This window comes from Staurois parvus, unplaced genomic scaffold (genome assembly GCF_062004578.1).
Source record: "Staurois parvus isolate SC_StPar_1 unplaced genomic scaffold, SC_StPar_1.0 ptg000019l, whole genome shotgun sequence".
Lineage (NCBI taxonomy): Eukaryota > Metazoa > Chordata > Amphibia > Anura > Ranidae > Staurois > Staurois parvus.
Genome location: NW_028317815.1, coordinates 18,314,034 through 18,333,413, shown reverse-complemented (window position 1 = coordinate 18,333,413; position 19,380 = coordinate 18,314,034). Strand labels below are relative to the sequence as shown.

The window sequence follows — 19,380 nt, the reverse complement described above, 5'->3', positions numbered from 1 at the left end:
TGGTACCACTATTTTACGGTTATGTTCAGGAATCTGAAAATTAATTGGCTGTTAAGGGATACTGCACTTTGCACCACATCCCCTGTCCTCTACAAAACCCATACAGCTATTTGTTGTTATACGGAATTTGGAGCCGGCAGTACCCATTACCGGCATGATTAACGAATCCATCTAATGTCAGCCTCTTCTGAACATACGGGAATATGATCTGCTACAGTAGGAAGTGCCAATTCCCTTATTGACAAATTGGGTTTATATGTAACTGAGCAACCACACTAAGACCAAACAGATAAATATAGATTAAAAGATGCCGAAAGGAAGAGACTAGATTACTACACGGGCAATTCCTTTGTTTAATGTAGTTAACAAATTTCCGTAGGGGAACCACCTCTGTGCATCAAACAGACTACAACAGTTACATGGGAAACAGCTACTGGGGATATTTATGATGACATAGGAAAGGACACTCAACTTAAAAGTCTATTTTTCAAGTGACGTTGAAAGGATAAGTTCACATTTCATAACATGTTACACCTATATTCAGGGTGTAACATGTTACTAAAGGACCGTCCACCGCTCCCCCATTGTGACAGCTAGCGGGGCACCCTTTAAAAAAAAATAAAACATGACCATGTGGGGTTCCGCCCAACCAGCAGCGTCACTCGTTCACAGTAATCTGTGAATGGGAACACTCCAAGTTCTGACAGCCTTTGCAGCGGTTGGCTTGGAGTTCTCAATGAACTACCATGGTGCTGTTGAGCGCTGTGGTAGTTCATGGATTCTTCCTGTCAGTGTATATCTGCTTGCCCATACGAGGTACGAGCACACAGATACAGTGACAGGTCTGCAGGAGTCCTGCATGGCACAAGCGATCTCCTGATCGCCGGTGCAATGCTTTGTAGGCTCTCAAAACAAAAAATAGTAAATGCACATTTTTGTAAATTTTTTACTTGCAAATAAATGTGCATTTATTTTTTTTTTGTTAAAAGGTGAACTTGTCCTTTAAGCAATAGAAGGGAAGGTTTAAAAAGAAAATTGTTAATATACATATTAACACTCCATTTTTCCAGAATATACAGACCTGTACTGAAAAAATATGCCAGCTGCCATTGCTAACCTCTTTCTGAAAATGCTAGTTATCTGGCAGTGTTTAGCTGTAAGCCTTTCTCAGTCACTGACCTGAAACATACATGCGGGCTGCTCTGTGTAATGGTTTTGCACAGAGCATCCCAAATCCGCCTTTTCTCGGGTCCCCCATTGGTGCTCCTGGCCCCTCCCTCCTGCTATGTGCCCCCAGAGCAAGCAGCTTGTTATGGGGGCTCCCGAGCTTCTGCTCTGCATGTCCATTTACACAGAGAGCTGCGGTTCACCCTCTCTCTCTCTCGTAATCCACTCACTGGCTGTGACTGACTCACCGGCTGTCTCAGCCAAAGAAGAGGGAGAGTCCTCAGAGTCGAGGCTCTTGTGCACATCGCTGGATTGCAATGGGGCTCAGGTAAGTATTGGGGGGGGGAGGGAGATGCTGCATACAGGTGTTTTTTTTTTACATAGAATGCATGCAGGCAAAAAAACCTTGAACCTTTACAACCGCTTTAAGCAGAGGATCACCATGATATCAGGGGAACTAACATTTTCAGGGGTAGCAGTCAGCAATGGGTGCCTCCCTAAATCTCAGTAATGTTTTATTTTTCATGAGGGTCAAATGCGGTTTAGTGTAAAATATTTTGCCAAGTGGCTAAAAGAGACTGTCTCTTTTGGAAGCTTTGAAAATGGCTTCCATTGACCCCTGTATCTTTATCATGCAAATCCTTGTGACCACGTTTTGCAGCACAGTCTGTAAAGCTTTGTTCATCTTTGCTTTTTAATTTTATAATCTAGAAGTCAGCTCTCTTTATGCACAGTTCATTTTCCACTTTTCTGAAGAGTGCTCCTTGCGTATAGTGGGTAATTAGTCATCAAGAAAGTCACTGCTCTTGAACTGAAAGGATGATAAGGAGTCAGCTACTACAAATACTGAGTTGGACAGGAAGTCTAAAATAAAAGAGCGAATTCTAGCAGGAATCTAAATCATACGTCACATCACATTAATTCTTACTGCAATGTGGAGCATATATTAAAATACTCACTAGCACAGTCAACTTGTCATCAACAAAATCCTTACAGGCATGGATGTTTGGACAGACAATCCCCCTATATTTTACCTTTCACATGCTCAGCTGATAATAAAAGTCATACAATAGCTCCAAACCTATAACTTAAGAATACATGCCTTGCATGTACAGCTTACAGTTTCTTGGGTATTGAAAACTAATGGGAATGGTCCTTTGTAGAGAGATGGATTTTTTTTTTGGTGTACTAAACTAAAAGTAGTAATAATTCAAAATCTAGGTACCAATCCTTAGATCAGCAACTCTAATTGTGAGTCAGCCAAAGTGGGCACCTGTAAAGTGTGGCAACCTACTGCAATCAAATATATATGGCAAATATATATGGCATTTTAGTGGAAGGCAATTTATTTAAAACTGAAAAAAAGGAAAAAGTGTGCACAGGGGACCAGACCTGTCCAACATTTGTGTTAAAGTGGCTGTAAACTCTCTCATACCCAGTGAAGTGAATAGCCTCAGATGATACACAGAGGTGAAACTAACCCTTCTACATTTGTTTTACTTGTTTATTTGAAGTCTTCTTTTTTTACATCCCTTTAAAAGTGCAGATTTTAGGTAAAATCCTTTTGCATTTCTCAGTATCACAGAGGAGGGGGCAGGGAGCTGCAGTTAGAGCTGATTGGAGAAAAGGTACACCACCCTCCCTCCACACAGCACACAGGAGCTATGTTGTGAATAGAAAAGCTGTCTGCTGAGCTCTTCCCCCCAAATGTATCTCATGTATGGTGCCAGAGAGAAACATTTTAACCCCGCCGACCAGGGCTTAATCACAGAGGAGTACAGATAGCTGTGCTCTGTTCAGAATTCATTACCAAGGTTTACAACCACTTTAATACTGTATTGTTGCATAATGTCAATCTCAAAGTGCAACTAAACCCATCGATTTACCAGTTTAAAAGAAGCAGTTACATTCCCAGCATGTGGGAAAAATAACTGTCACATTGGCTTGGGCTTTTAACCAAACTGTCAAACGATCGCCCCAGTTCACATATATGCTTAGTGAAATCACTCTGTTTTGGTAGTGCTATTCTTCCCTGTGAATCACATGCAGTTTATTTGAACAGCTATGCATTTTTTGATGTGATTTTCTATCACCCTCAAAAACGTATTGGTAATTTCACTGCTCATTGAACTCTTTATATTTCAAAATCGCATTGCAGACTCTGAAAAACACACAGGACCCTTCTCCTGGTCACCCACACATATCTGAACACCCTCCATAGAAAAACATGTTTTCTTCCAACAAAAATGCATTAAAATATGCATATATGTGAACCGAGGCTCTAATGGCTGGTCTCATAATTGATCACATGTGCAGCACCATGGCATCTGTAGGTCAAACAGAGGCCAAGATGGCACCTCCTTGGCTGAAACGGATAAGAGGTTTTAGTTCCGTTTTATGGAAGAGAAAGGTAGAGCATGTAATAAAAAAACAAAGTATAGTACAGCTGATAGCTGATTGTACAGCAATTCTTTTTAATTGATACCATATACAGTGAAGGAAATAAGTATTTGATCCCCTGCTGATTTTGAATGTTTGCCCACTCACAAAGAAATGATCAGTCTAAAAATTGAATGGTAAGTGTATTGTAACACAGACAGAATAGCAACAAAAAATTCAAAAGAAATGCATGTCTAACAAATTATGCACTGATTTGCATGTTCATGAGGGAAATAAGTATTTGATCCCCTTCACAAAACATGACTTAGTACTTGGTGGCAAATCCCTTGTTGGCAATCACAGAGGTCAGATGTTTCCTGCAGTTGGCCACCAGGTTTGCACACATCTCAGGACGGATTTTGGCCCACTCCTCTTGGCAGATCCTCTCCAAGTCATTAAGGTTTGGTGGCTGACGTTTGGCAACTCGAACTCTCAGCTCCCTCCACATATTTTCAATCGGATTAAGGTTAGGAGACTGGCTAGGCCACTCCATGACCTTAATGTGCTTCTTCCTGAGCCACTCCTTTGTTGCCTTGGCCGTGTGTTTTGGGTCATTGTCATGCTGGAACACCCATCCACGACCCACTTTCTATGCCCTGGCTGAGGGAAGAAGGTTCTCACCCAAGATTTGACGGTACATTGCCCCATCCATCGTCCCTTTGATGTGGTGCAGTTGTCCTGTCCCCTTAGCAAAAAAAACACCCCCAAAGCAGAATGTTTGCATCACCATGTTTGACAGTTGGGATGGTGTTGAGGTCATAGGCAGCACTCCTCCTCCAAACACGGCAAGTTGAGTTGATGCCAAAGAACTCGATTTTGGTCTCATCTGACCACAACACTTTCAACCAGTCCTCCTCTGCATCATTCAGATGTTCAGTGGCAAACTTCAGACAGGCCTGGATATGTGCTTTCTTGAGCAGAGGGACCTTAAGGGCACTGCAGGATTTCAATCCTTGTCGGCATAGTGTGTTACCAATTGTTTTCTTGGTGACTGTGGTCCCAGCTGCCTGGAAATCATTGACAAGATCCTCACGTGTAGTTCTGGGATGATTCCTTACTGTTCTCAATGATCATTGACACTCCACGAGGTGAGATCTTGCATGGTGCACCAGACCTAGGGAGACTGACAGTTGTTTTGTGTTTCTTCCATTTGCGAATGATTGCACCAACTGTTGTCACCTTCTCACCAAGCTACTTGGCGATAGTTTGGTAGCCCAGTCCAGCCTTGTGTAGGTCTACAATATTGTCTCTGACATCCTTGGACAGCTCTTTGGTCCTTGCCATGGTGGAAAGTTTGGGATCTGATTGTTTGATTGCTCCTGTGGACAGGTGTCTTTTATACAGGTAACACAATTAGATTAGCAGCACTCCCTTTAACAGACTGCTTCTAATCTCAGCTTGTTACCTGTATGAAAGACACCTGGTAGCCAGAAATCCTGCTGAATGATAGGGGATCAAATACTTATTTCCCTCATGAACATGCATATCAGTGCATAATTTGTTAGACATGCATTTCTTTTGAATTTTTTGTTGCTATTCTGTCTCTCAGTGTTACAATACACCTACCATTCAATTTTTCGACTGATCATTTCTTTGTAAGTGGGCAAACATTCAAAATCAGCAGGAGATCAAATACTTATTTCCTTCACTGTAAAATAATAATAAAATGCCAATTAAAAATCTGTGGGTACAAGGGCATATCAGCATATCCAGAGTTCCAAGTCCTAAATCCAGACAATCTTCTCAATGCCAGCAAAGGAGTGCTAGTGAATGTAAACTGCTCAACAGTAGTAGTTTTAGGAAACTTCGGAATGTGGCTTGCTGCATATCCCCTAAGAGGACTGCAAACCGAAGAACTCTATCCCGGAGTCAACTCATTACTACTGCCACTAATGCATTTTGGGTTATCTGCCCCTGCATTAGACTCTAATGAAAAGGCAGATGGCCAGAAATGCATAGGTGGTGCAGTACTGAGTAAGTAGTTTGTCACTTAAATGGTTTTCATTCACCAGCTCTCCTGTTTACCTTCACTTATATGACGGAGCCTGGGGCCAGGACTAAATTACTGGAACACCTGATATATTGAAAATGTATTTGCACTTTGTAAGTTCATTTCATTATCTTTTACTGCACACAATCAGATGTGCTCTGCCTTTCTTGTTTTTGCAGAATCTTGTGTGTTTCTCATAACTTTACCATGCCAATACAGTTAGGTCCATATATATTTGGACACAGGCACAATTTTAGTTTTTTCAGGTATTTACCAAAACATATTCAAGCTATAGTTATATAATGGATATGGGCTGAAATTGTACCTTCTCAGGTTTAATTTGAGGGTATGAACATGCAAATTGGAGGAAGGGTTTAGGAATTACAACTCTTAAAAGTAGCTATTCCCCCTTTTCAAGGGATCAAAAGTAATTGGACAACTGAATCAAAAGCTGTTTCATGGCCAGATGTGGGCTACTCCTTCATTATATCTTCATCAATTAAGCAGGTAAAAGGTCTGGAGTTGATTCTAAGTGTGGTATTTGCATTTGGAATCTATTGCTGTGACCCTACATCATGCGTTTAAAGTAGCATGCAAGTGAAACAGGCCACTGTAAGGCTTCAAAAACGAAACATATCCATCAGAGAGATAGCAGCAACATTAGGAGTGGCCAAATCAATAGTTTGGTACATTCTGAGGAAAGAACTCACTGGTGAGCTCAGCAACATAAAAAGGCATGGACGTCCACGGAAGACAACAGTGGTGGATGATCATAGGATCCTCTCTAAGGTAAAGAAAAACCCATTCACAACATCCAAACAAGTGAAGGACACTCTCCAGGAGGTGGGTGTATCATTGTCAAAGTCTACAATCAAGAGAAGACTTCACAAGAGCAAATACAGAGGGTTCACCACAAGGTCCAAACCATTCATAAGCCTGAAGAATATAAAAGCCAGATTAGACTTTGCCAAAAAATATCTAAAAAAAGTCAGACCAGTTCTGGAAAAGTATTCTTTGAACGAAACTAAGACTAATCTGTACCAGAATGAAAAAAGTGTGGAGAAGGCTTGGAACAGCTCATCATCCAAAGCACACAACGTCATCTGTAAAACATGGTGGAGGCAGTGTGATGGAATGGGCATGCACGGCTTCCAGTGGTACTGGGTCATTTGTGTTTATTGATGATGTGACAGAAGCAGCCGGATGAATTCTGCAGTGTTTAGAGATATACGGTCAGCCCAGATTCTCCAAATGCAGCAAAGTTGATTGGATGGTGCTTCACAGTACAGATGGACAATGATCCAAAACACACTGCAAAAGCAACCCAGGAGCTCAAGGAGAGTCAATCACCTGATCTCAACCCAATTGAACATGCATTTCACTTGCTGATGGCAAAACTAAAGGCAGAAAGACCCAGAAAGAACAACTGAAGACAGCTGCAGTTAGAGCCTGGCAAAGCATTAGAAAAGAGGAAACCCAGTCTTTGGTAATGTCCACTGGTTCCAGACTTCAGGCAGTCATTGCCAGTAGAGTTTTCTCAACAAAACATTAAAAAATTAGCATTTTATTTATGATTATATTCATTTGTCCAATTACATTTGAGCCCCTGAAAAAGGAGGGACTGTTTATAAAAATGGTTGCAGTTCCTAAAGTTTGTACTTGATATTTATGTTCAACCCCTTGAATTAAAGCTGAAAGTCTGCACTTCAAATTAATTTGGATTGTTTCGTTTTAATTTATTCTGGTGGCACACAGAGTCAAAAGTATGAAAATTGTGCCCGTGTCCAAATATATATGGACCTAACTGTATATGTTTACCATTTCACTTCAGTTCAGCCAGTGTAGTGATTAACACCATTGCCACACTACACACCCAAGAAGATCCCTCCGAGGCCTCATTCACACAGGCACAGAGGACCAAACAGCAGTAAAGGCGTATGTGCACAGCTGCCTGTACAAATCAATTACAGGTTGTGGCTGTACTCATGTCACTGTCACAAGCATTTTCATACATGCAAAGACATGCGGCCCTTGATATAGACAGTTTGCATCCAGGGCTACTAATGTCTCCCTGTAAGCATTCCAATGCTTGGATATGCAGTAACATACGTACAACTGCGGTCTGTCATTGATTTGCACAGGTGGCCATACGCAAACATGTGCCACTGCCGGGCGCTTCCCAGCTGCATAACCATGGCCTTCTGTGCCTGTGTTAATGAGCCTATTACTTTTTAATTTAGCATTATCTTCCAGATTAGCTGGTGCCAGAAAGATCTGTAGCATGTGTACCACATTTTTGTCTTCCCTCTTGCATAGCCTAAACAGGAACTAATGTGCAACCCAAGCATTTCTGTTTTTGCTTGAAGCTGTCAAAAAGACATTGCAAGATGGTTGTTTTGTGCTTGTATGTGTTCCCTGGTGTCTATGATCAGCTTAAAGGTTTTAGCAAGCACAGATAGCACGAGTACTTCTTTCTGGAGTGATATGACCCACTAAAACCACAGATGATTATAACCCGAGGCCACACTAAACTGGCAAATTATAATAACTAGTAATTTGAATTAGGAAAATTCTGGGTACCTAGAAACAAAGCATATGTAATGAACTATACCTAATGACTGGTGTTCTCTTTTGTACTCACCATGGTTTATCTCTTGACACTTTAGAAGAGAACACTGTGTGTTGTTTGTTGTTGGAGGTAAGTAGATTGTCTTTGGGCGCTTTGAATGGCTTTGAGTTACTGCTGACAGGGTTATGGCTGCTGATACAGGTTTTCGGTTTCATCTGTACGTGTGATGCTCTGTTGGAGTTGGAAGGAGGAGAAGCCGGAGATGGGGAAGGTTTGCACATTGAACCGTGTCTTCTTTCTGTAAAAAGGATAATATAATTTTAAAATGTGGCTCACAGGTCTACTCCAGACAAACAGGTTAATCCACAGATGAAATCCACATTTTTGTAATTTTTTGTAAAATGATGTAGGTAATTTTGTAATCCAGCCAACTTTTCAATGCATCCCAATTCTGCAGTCTCACAAGCCAGCCCCCTGTCTACTCTCTTAAAGCAGAGTTTCACTCATTTGTTTGACTTGGCACTTCTGCATCCCACCCACTCTCTTTTGCACATATAGTTTCTTTTTTTTTTTTAAGTTTTGGGTCCACCCCCCATCCTCTGTCATTTGCCTAGACATGACATCAGTGCCCCCGGCACCTCCTGGGATATGACATTCATAATCCAGGAGGAACCTGGAGTCCCGCACATCACCCCAATCACTAACTGAGGAAGCCTAGCGGTGCGTCACTGGTAGGCTACACCAAAACCCAGAAAAGCTGGCATAGACTCTTGATGACGTCACAAAGGAGCACACAGGCCTGGGACCCGGAAGCGGCTGCAAAGAGGATCTCAACAGGACAATGCTGGATCCTCTGTGTGGGTGAGTATCTCAACTGTGGCCATCTCAGCATCAGGTAAGTGGAGGAAAAGAGAACAAATAGGGGGAGGGCGAAACGCCTCTTTAAGGTAGAACTAAAAAGGTCAAACCTTTTTTTTCCCCATTTTAGCAAGTAAGGGAGGGTTATAAACCCTATCAAATTTTTTTCCATCTTTCACTTCCAGTCCCAAAACCAAAACAGAAAGTGAGGGGAAAACCATACAAAATGGTGGGAAATCCCTGGTTGTTTTCAGGGTCACAAGAACTAGTGTCCCTGCTGGAAGATCTCCCCTCAATTACTGTTCTGGTGACAACCCAAAATTTGGGATTTTCTTTTACTTTCAATCTTGAAGATAATGGTAAACAGGACAAATAAAAAGAGTGAATCTCCTCTTCTCCCTGCAAGTTAAGACCATAATCTGCTAGTATGCATCGCATACTAGCAAATTATGAAAGACTTACCTGAAAACTAAGCCCTCCAGCGGAGTGCTGTCATGGCTCTCCGGAGCTTCCATTTTCACCTGGTCTTCCTTCCGGGTTCCCGTGCTGTGGCCGTTTGACTGGCAAGCACACCGGAGTCTCAGGCTGCATCACGGCTTGCTCAATGGATGGCATGCCATCCATTGAGAGTGCAGCGCGCATGCGCCGATGAAATCACTGGTGCTATCGCAGTAAAAATCTCCTAGACGGTGCATGTTGAGATCTTTGCAGTATCTACAGGTAAGCCTTAGTAAAGGCTTACCTGCAGGTAAAACATGAAAAAATTACATTACTACCTGTCAGGGCAGGGCTGTGGAACGGACAGGTAGGCCTAGTGGCAGGGTAAGGCACTGGCTGACGACAACCACCACCAACAGACCGAAGTCCCTCAAGGCGCGGAGTCTAAGTCCCAGGCTGCCCTTCACCAGGGCCCCTGATGGTGGGGATGGACTTGACGCAGCCAGGAACCAGGTCGCGGCCCCCGAGACACCCCGGCTGCGGTAATGGCCGCCGCCAATGGCGTGTAGCTGGTGAGAATGATAATAGCGTAGTCAGGCAAGCCGAGTCGACAACAACAGGACAAAACAGTACAGAACAGTAGACAGAGAATCACAGGTCACGGGCCGGGTTCAGCAACGGAAGGTCAGATCGAAGGAAAACACAGAGAATGGTCTTAGTCACAAGCCGAGTCAGAATACCAGAAGCGTCACGAGCATATACACAGAGCTGTAGCAAGACAAAGACACAAGACACAAGTGCAAAGAGCATGTGCGGATCACAGGCTTATATGTACTCAGCCGCACCCCTCTGGGACCTGAAGGCATAAAAGCTTCCCACCATGCTCAGCAGAAATCCAAGATGGATGCCAGCACATGGAGTAACATAATCTCTGGGAAAAGGTAGGACCTTGACACTACCACTTTAACAGGAGCACAGACAGTGATAAAAGGCTGACCGGTGTTCTAATCCATCTCCACTCTATCCAAAACAAAAAAAAAGTGTTGCCTTTAAATTTACTTTGGTAGTAAAGCCTAATACTGACTACTCTAAAAAATGCATACTTTGTAGTGGTGCACCAAAATAAAAATTCTGGACTGAAAATTCAGGATGCAGCTGGCTGAAAACCTAAACCGATATGGACAGTTTTTAAAAATATATAATTTTTATATATATTCAGTAACGTAAAATAACTTTTATTGAATGTATATATAGTATATATAGTGCCTGTAATGTAAATTTTCCACATTTTGTCATGTTACAGCCAAAATGTAAATGTATTTTATTGGGATTTTATGTAATAGAGCAACAGAAAGTGGCACATAATTGTGAAGTGGAAAGAAAATGATAAATGGTTTCAATATTTTTTTTTTTGTACACAATATTTTAAAGGATAAGTGCACTTTTTGACAAAAAAAATGATAAATGCATTTGTTGCGTTTTTTTTTTTTTTTTTTTTTTAATTTTGACAGCCAGCAGGAGGAGGAGGAGAAGATCCCCCGCTGTCAAAAGCAGAGGAGCAGGGGGCGGTCCTTTCAGAACATTACACCCTGAATATGGGTATAACATATTATGAGAGGTGAACTTATCCTTAACAAAAAAAAAACGTCGGCATTATTAGCAAAATGCCAATAACCCTAGTTCCGGTCAATAATTTTTAGCGGCCGATATATTGGTGCATCACTCATACTTTGTATAAAAACAAAATCTGTATACTTCCCCCCCCTTTTTTTTAAATATGGTCACATGAATCTGCAGCTCCCTTGTGTAAGGGAGTGCTCTACAACAGTTTTGAATTCTCAGAGTCGAGACGTCACCCATAGGTTCCCATGGCCCAGTCTTTGTTGGTGCTCCCCACCCTCCCTGGCAGCAGCTGCTTACTGATACAGGGGAGCTAAATCTCCAGGATCGCACGACAGAATAAAAATACGTAAGTAAACAGATCTATTTTATACAGAGTATGCAAGATCGGCAGGAGGAGGAGGGAGGGAATGTGTTTAAGAGTAGTTAGGCTTTTTCCCCCCACTTTAGCACAGTGTTAAACCCAAAAGCAAACATTATATTGCAGCTTACCAATTCTTAGATGTGATGGCTGCATTAGTTTCGTTTTTTTAGGCTCTTTCTATTTTGACGTGGTGATCTGGCTAGTAAGTTTGTTTTTCAAAAGCAAGCTCCCCAGCAGATTGTATCACTTACATGGATGAAACAAACCACTTAACACTGACTTGGGTGCTTAAAATGATCAGCTTTTATGTATTCATGTAAAACTTTAATCCCAAAATGAAACAAATCTGTTTGCTGTAACTGATTATGAAGTGTGAGCTGGAGTTTGACTTCTATTTGTTTGTGTATTTAAGTCTAAAAATACATTTAAACACTACCTGCCTCGCAGACTGACAATGCTGCTGTCTGTTGTGCCTCCTGTGCTCATCCAGAGTTTTGTTTCACAAATACCAAAGGAGTATTACTGGCCAGATCACCGGGGGAAAAAGGAGGGAAAAGAGCCAAAGAAAAGAAAACAACATCTATTGATTGGTAAGATGCAATGTAATATGGTTTTGGTTTAATACCACTTTAAATACTAGTGAACTTTTCCACAATACTGTTCAGCCTGAGCTCTCTCCCTCCCAAAGCAAATCCAAGTACCACCCTTCCTACCCGGCAGCTTATACATCAGACATCAGCCAATCCCACTACAAGCCATGTTATAACTTTCAGCTAGCAAGCAGCACGCCATGTAATTAAATTAAAGTTTACTAAGGTATTCTGTAAAATTGCATGGTACTATCCTTTAAATCATGGTGCACCTCTGTTTTGCACTACCTCAAATAAGAGCTCTGTAAAGGTATGAATTATTTACAGTGGATAATACTGCGAGTACAGCTGAGATATAAATGTTCTTCACACTATGAACTTCATTACCACACACAATCCACAGCCAGATATCACCTTAGATTGACAAGTACATAGAGAAACACGCTAAGAGGTCAGCCACTCGTGGTACTTGATGATGAACGGATTATACAGCTCTCTGCGAGATGGGTAAATAGAATGACAGGTTGAGCCGAATGGATTTATTCACTATGGCTAACTATTTGCAGTTATAAGGTCCCTCCTGTCACTCTTGCATTAATGACAAACTGATCTGTAAAAATGGAAGGCTCTTCCAATTCAGATGAAATGAGATGCTGAAAATAGCACCTGGCAGACAAGGATCAGCCATGAAAACAGTGAAGGGAGCCACACAAGTAACTGTGAGAACTTGCAAAGAACCTTGCAAAATATACTGGACCTCACCTATTGCCGTGTCTGAGAAAAGAGCTGTCTGTATAACTTACTGTATAGTCACAAATTTCCCTTTTATACTTTCGGTGCAATATCGAAAATGAAAAGGAGGATGTGACATGTTGTTTGGGGCAGCTGACAGCTCAGATTCAGTTTGATAAATGACTCAAACAATATTCCTACCAAACCTTTGGTTCGTAGACATCAATGTTTTCTACTATTGTTACAGCAAAATAGTGATCACACAAATGCTGCAAAGATTTATAAATGTAACAAAGGATAACAGACTACTAAATGAAAAACTGAAAAAAATAGCTTTAGTCCAACTGTATTTAAAAGTAACAGATGGCAGTGCTTAAAGTGAAATTCCAGGCAAAACATTTTTTTGCCCATACAGTGGACCTGTACCCCTCTATACTTAGTAAGTTGTCAAGCACTGGCCTAGAGTGACAGTTGTACAATGAATGTGTTACTTTGTTCGACAAGGCCTAATTATGGGTTTGAACTTCTAGAAAGTAACACTTGAAAAACCAATTCTATCTACTGATTATCTGTAAGATTAATTTTGTATTATTCATTTAAAATAGATCATGTATCTTTCATACCATGTTCAAAGTGTAACACCTTCAATGGTTCACTAGGAATGTATTCAGTTTTCAGTCTTGCAAAGGGATTAGAGATTTCCATAACTACAGAATGACTGTGCTAAATGGTATATTGATAGATGGATCATCTGATCTGACTATCACACCAGCTTTTATGTGACAATTATTGACAAATACAATGGTAAATTAAATATGGCTTTAAAAAATGCCTCTAAGGTGTTTGTAATTATTATTTTTCAACCATTGTTGGTCAGGTCATGCAGAAAACCCATGCTTATGGGCAACAACAACAGATGCTGCCCGAAATCTGCAACTGAGGATCTTGGTGGAGCACACAATCACTCCCAGTGGCACAATCCCTATTATTATAACTGGCAATACAGAAGTAGCCACAGGCTTTCCTCCAATCTGCCTTCACAAAATAAGCACACATACTTTGCCAGGCCAAGAATGCAAGGTCAGTAAGCCCCCAGCAGACAAACCTGAAACTTGAAGAAAGTTGGATCCTGCTCGCACATCTGATCGCCCTCCAACATACAGTATATAATCACAAATGGGTTACAAACAAAATATAAAAAGGCAGTTTAGATTAAAATCATGCAGACAGAAACTAAAATACAAATCTTGCTTTTGTGGTTGTTATCTTCCTAATCTTTTACATTACAATGTGAATTATTTCCTGTTACCAAAGGCTAGTGTAAAAAAAAAAAAATAAGTAAATAATCATCATGCAGAGATAGGGGAGATAGCAGCATTCCCCATACTTTGGTTACACTGCTACTGTTACAAGTAACACATGTGGCAAAGGAAAATCCCTTTAGAGATGAAAATAGCAAATGTTTGTCACTTTCCAGTCAAAGGTGCTGTCCCTGGGCATCAGGATGTACCATGGTAGAGGATGAGGATGGAGGGGGGGGGGGGGGTCATCTAGTCCCTAACAAAGTCTGTAGGCCTCAGCTACTAAAAAGAGGGCCAGATTTAAATAACTAAACCTACATTTACAAATTAACATTTTCAATATGTTCAGTTTAAATAAGAGGGAGCGTGCTCCCAGGACTCATGTCTGTAGATAGGAAAGATGGGGAAATAAAGGACAGATGGAATGCCAGACAAAGTGTAAGAGCAGTGTTTAAACCAACAAGCAGCTTGAGTACATGTGGTCTGCTCACATTTGCTGCTGAATGAAGCTTTCCTAGTGCTCTCTCTTGGCTGTAATCCTCTGGAATTAATAATTAACAAAGCATATCCTTCTATAATGTGTACTAGCCTCAATCCAAAGCACCAACTGTGATTTCTATTTCTTCCCTTTTTCCTCTGCATTAGTCACTACTGACAGATTTTATTGACACCACAGAATCTCGGGAGATAGCCTTCCCCCCTTCCTTCAGCACACAGGTGGTGACTGACAGCCCCAACTGTCCAAGTTTCCCTATGAGACTGTATAGAGGGGTGTGTGTCTTTATCCTCCAATCAGGTCTCAGACTACAGTCCCTGCTCTATAATGTGCAGCGTATGAGTGGAGAAAAGAAAAAAAAAAACTTTTTTTTTGTGTTTTAGAAGGCTACAAAGAAGAGAGGGCTGCGGCTAAACAGGTAAAACGTATGAAGGAGAATTTGTTTCATCTCTGTGTATTACCTGAGGCTAGTCACCTCAGTGGGTATTTGTAAGGGTAACATAAAAACATATTGGCCTTGAATAATGCAAAGAAAAAAAATTATGTTACAGAATTCACTCCTTTCCAATAAAAACCAGAAAGCAGTATAAGCCGGTCTCTGTTTGGTACAGCAAAGATTCAGTCAATGACCATGGGCCAATCTTGTGAAAACCAACTAGCAGATTTTGATAGCAGAACTCCACTATGATGTAGGGTTCCTTGCTGACATCTTCAGATGGTCCTTTTTCCAGGTTCTGTATTACAACTATACCATTTTCTTTAGTTGTACGTAAGTATAGGTAGTGTAGCAATGTTTCTGAGTGCCTAATGTCAAATCAATGTCAATGCATGCTTACATACTGTATGTGTATATATTATGATGTTTGAGCGATGTTTAGCTCAAGTGTAGTGCTCACCAGTGAGCACAGTCCATACCAGATATGCCATTTTAGGGTGGAATGACCCCCTTTTATTTGAATGGGAATAAAAGTCCAACAAATGTAAAAAGCTCAACAAAGAACAGTTGACCATGTAGGGGTTTCCACTAGAAAGAAAAAATAAACGATATTCAGCATCCTGGCTCTCTCTAGCTGCACTGTTGTTCAGGCCTTGTTCTTGGTCCTCCACACCATCTAACACAGCTTCCATGTGTTCATGTACCACCATTGCACCTGTCAGCTCTCTCTTTCTTGCAGCTCCTTGCTGCTCTGTCCTTCAGGCACGGGCCTCTATCTGTTCTGTCACAGACTTCACTGGGCAGACATGAACACTTCTGGCTGCTCCCCTGCAACCATCGGACTCCTCGGGAGGGTGGAGCCTAAATCTACTGTCCAGACTATACCAAGTGTGAAGACCTGCACCCTCAGCCTGCAGTTCCCTGGCAAGACTCAGACATAGGATTGGAGGCTTCTTCCCACCCAAATCTCCTTGAAGTCTCCAAGTTCTAGACCCTGAGAGACTCGGAGAACACCAAAAAGCTTTTTCTCTGAACTTTACCTCTGGAGACCCTCATTCTGAATATGTAAGAATCCTGTGTACCCTTTCATCCCACCAATACTGTGGCAGGGCCTCGCACTCCACTGTGGCAGGGCCTCGCACTCCACTGTGGCAGGGCCTCGCACTCCACTGTGGCAGGGCCTCGCACTCCACTGTGGCAGGGCCTCGCACTCCACTGTGGCAGGGCCTCGCACTCCACTGTGGCAGGGCCTCGCACTCCACTGTGGCAGGGCCTCGCACTCCACTGTGGCAGGGCCTCGCACTCCACTGTGGCAGGGCCTCGCACTCCACTGTGGCAGGGCCTCGCACTCCACTGTGGCAGGGCCTCGCACTCCACTGTGGCAGGGCCTCGCACTCCACTGTGGCAGGGCCTCGCACTCCACTGTGGCAGGGCCTCGCACTCCACTGTGGCAGGACCTCGCACTCCACTGTGGCAGGACCTCGCACTCCACTGTGGCAGGACCTCGCACTCCACTGTGGCAGGACCTCGCACTCCACTGTGGCAGGACCTCGCACTCCACTGTGGCAGGACCTCGCACTCTCTCTCTATGTTATAAAATGAAAGTATATGCTGTGACTACAGAACTGCTATATATACATACACACAATGTTAAAGCAGTTCTGTAGTCACAGTATATACTTTCATTTTATAACATCACCATTGTAATAACAATACAAACAATAGTTATATTGATAATTCATTATACTGTAAACTAACTTGAAAAATCTCTTTCATATTTTGAGTGCTGTCTGTCCGCTGGCCATTTCTTTCCACAACTTCCTGCATTCCCTCAATGCTTTGCAGCTTCTCCTCTGCTGTTTACTTTCAATTGCTAAGAACTAAATATCCCATGGTATCTTGCTGTCTGCAAGCAGTGATTCCTTACTGACTCCGCCTCCTGAAACTCCTCCTATCAGCACCTCTGTAGTTCAGAAGGCAGGCTCTGTGAAATGGGTGACACAGCAGTGCCTGCTCACAGGGCATAGTGCATATATGTCACAGAATTCAGAGAAGTAAATGTGTGGGGATCTTCATCAAGTAAGTTTACAGACTTCAATATGGTTCAGGAGCAGGCTAGAAACATTTGAAATTCAACTTGGAAATTAATACATGATTTTCAATTTTGACAATAGATACACATGAAAATTAGTGTTTAAGGCCTAATTCACACCATACATGCAAGGATCTGTTTTTCTAATGCAGGTCTCTGCAAGTAAAGAAAAAAAACTTTTCTATGTACCTTGTTCACACCACAACACTGATGTCATGTGCATTTTTTTTCTGTACAGTAAAATGCATACAGGCAAAAGAGCAACTCTCCACAAGGACATACCGAAAACAATGCTTTCCTATGCATCCAGTTCACATTTTAATATAGCCTCCTGGAAGTAGCACTATAACTGACTGGAGACTTGTTGATGCAGGATAGAGACATAAAGAAACTAGAAAACTAGTGTTATAACTCCAAAACTGGATAGGGTAAGCATGACTTTCCCCTCTCATCCCAGTGTGTAAGCTTTAAAAAACAAAACCAAAAAAAAAAAAAAACAAACACACATATATATATATATATACACACACACACACTCACTGGCCATTTTATTAGGTACACCTGTTCAATTGTTTGGTAACACAAATTGCTAATAAGCCAATCACATGGCAGAAACTCAATGCATTTAGGCATCTAGACGTGGTGAGGACAACTTGCTGAAATTCAAACCGAGCATGAGAATGGGGAAGAAAGGGGATTTAAGTGACTTTGAATGTGGCATGGTTGTTGGTGCCAGACAGGCTGGTCTGAGTATTTAAAAAACTGCTGATCTACTTGGATTTTCACGCACAAACATCTCTAGGGCTTATAGAGAATGGTCCGAAAAAAAGAAAATATCCAGTGAGCAGCAGTTGTGTGGACAAAAATGCCTTGTTGATGTCAGAGGAGAATGGGCAGATGGGTTGCTGCGATATTCAGATGGTATGGTCATAATTTGGCATAAACAACATGAAAGCATGGATCCATCCTGCCTTGTATCAATGGTTCAGGCTGGTGATTTTCTTGGCATTAGCAAGGTGTTCCTAATAAAGTGGCCAGTGAGTGTAAAATAATAATAATAATAATAATTGCACATGATTTGTGGGTAAAAAAAATGGGCATTTATTATATTTTTTCACTAGAGCCTGCAAAGCATTGTACCTGTGATCAGTGGATTGCAAGTGCAATGCCAGGCTCCTGCAGACTCAGCACAGCTGTCTGCCCATATCACCATACGGGCGGACAGTTACTGAAAAGCATGAAGAGTCAAACTACCAAGGCACTCACCAGCATGCTAGAAGTTTATTGAGACCTGAAAGCCATCTGCCTTAGTGGCAGACAGGATGTGTAGTTCATTCATTCACAGAACTCTGTGACTGAATGATGCAACTGTGTGAGTGGAGCCCCACTATTTTTAAAATACGACAGGGGAAAGAATCATGCACACAATAATAAACCCCACATTGGTGCTCAGTTGCAGTGCTATTAACACTCCCCACCACTGCCCCACTGGTGGTTAATGGCAGTGTGCCTGTGCTGTCCTTTAATGCTGATTAATAAACAAAATACATAGGATGAATGGTTGGTCACTCAGCAAATATTGTACTTTAAAGCCTAGTACTTGCCTAAAATGAATGGTAAACCCCAATGCAATTTAATGTAGCCTGTACATCTAGAAATATAGGACCAGAGCCATCATCCTGTACTCATATGTTGCCATCCTTCACCTAGCAATTCAAAAAGCTACAAAAGTATACAGGACAGAAGGTCAGACTTTTTGGATTTCACTGGCTGACTGGATCAGAATAGCAGCTGCCAAGCTTGTACCTTTAAAAACAAAATGTGCAATGACAGCTGCAATATTTCTATCCTTATGGGCTCTCTTTAAGTACCACTTGTAACTTTTACTCTGCATTTCATGTACCTTTTTTTCTAACTTCATTCTTAATTAATGACTTAGTCATTAATTAAGAATGCTAATTAATGACTTAGTCATTAATTAGCATGCAATGTTAACCGATAATCAAATAGCCACTCCATTATGTTATGTTCTTTTTTTCCTTTAAAACAATAAACATGTTATACTTACATGAGCAGCCCCATCCTCTTCTTCTGAGATCCCCCATCGATGCTCTTGGCTCCTCCTCTTTGGTGAGTGCCCCCTTGCTTCCTATGGGGGCACTCGTGCAGGCTCACTCCCGAGCCACCTTGACTGCGTCCACTGACACAGGCAGTGCCACTTGGTTCCACCCTCCACTTCCTTGACACAGAATTTGACGGCAGCAGGAGTCAATAGCTCCCGCTACTAT

General features: G+C 41.8%; 1 protein-coding gene across 1 annotated transcript in view; it reads right to left on the bottom strand.

Moving 5' to 3' along the window:
* The window catches only part of ATXN7L1 (ataxin 7 like 1), a 169,308-nt gene that overhangs the window by 54,671 nt on the left and 95,257 nt on the right, over nucleotides 1–19,380 (bottom strand). The window contains exon 4 of the mRNA XM_089685307.1: nucleotides 8,238–8,463. Within this exon, the coding sequence (XP_089541433.1) occupies nucleotides 8,238–8,463 (226 nt within the window). The remainder of the gene's footprint in view (nucleotides 1–8,237; nucleotides 8,464–19,380) is intronic.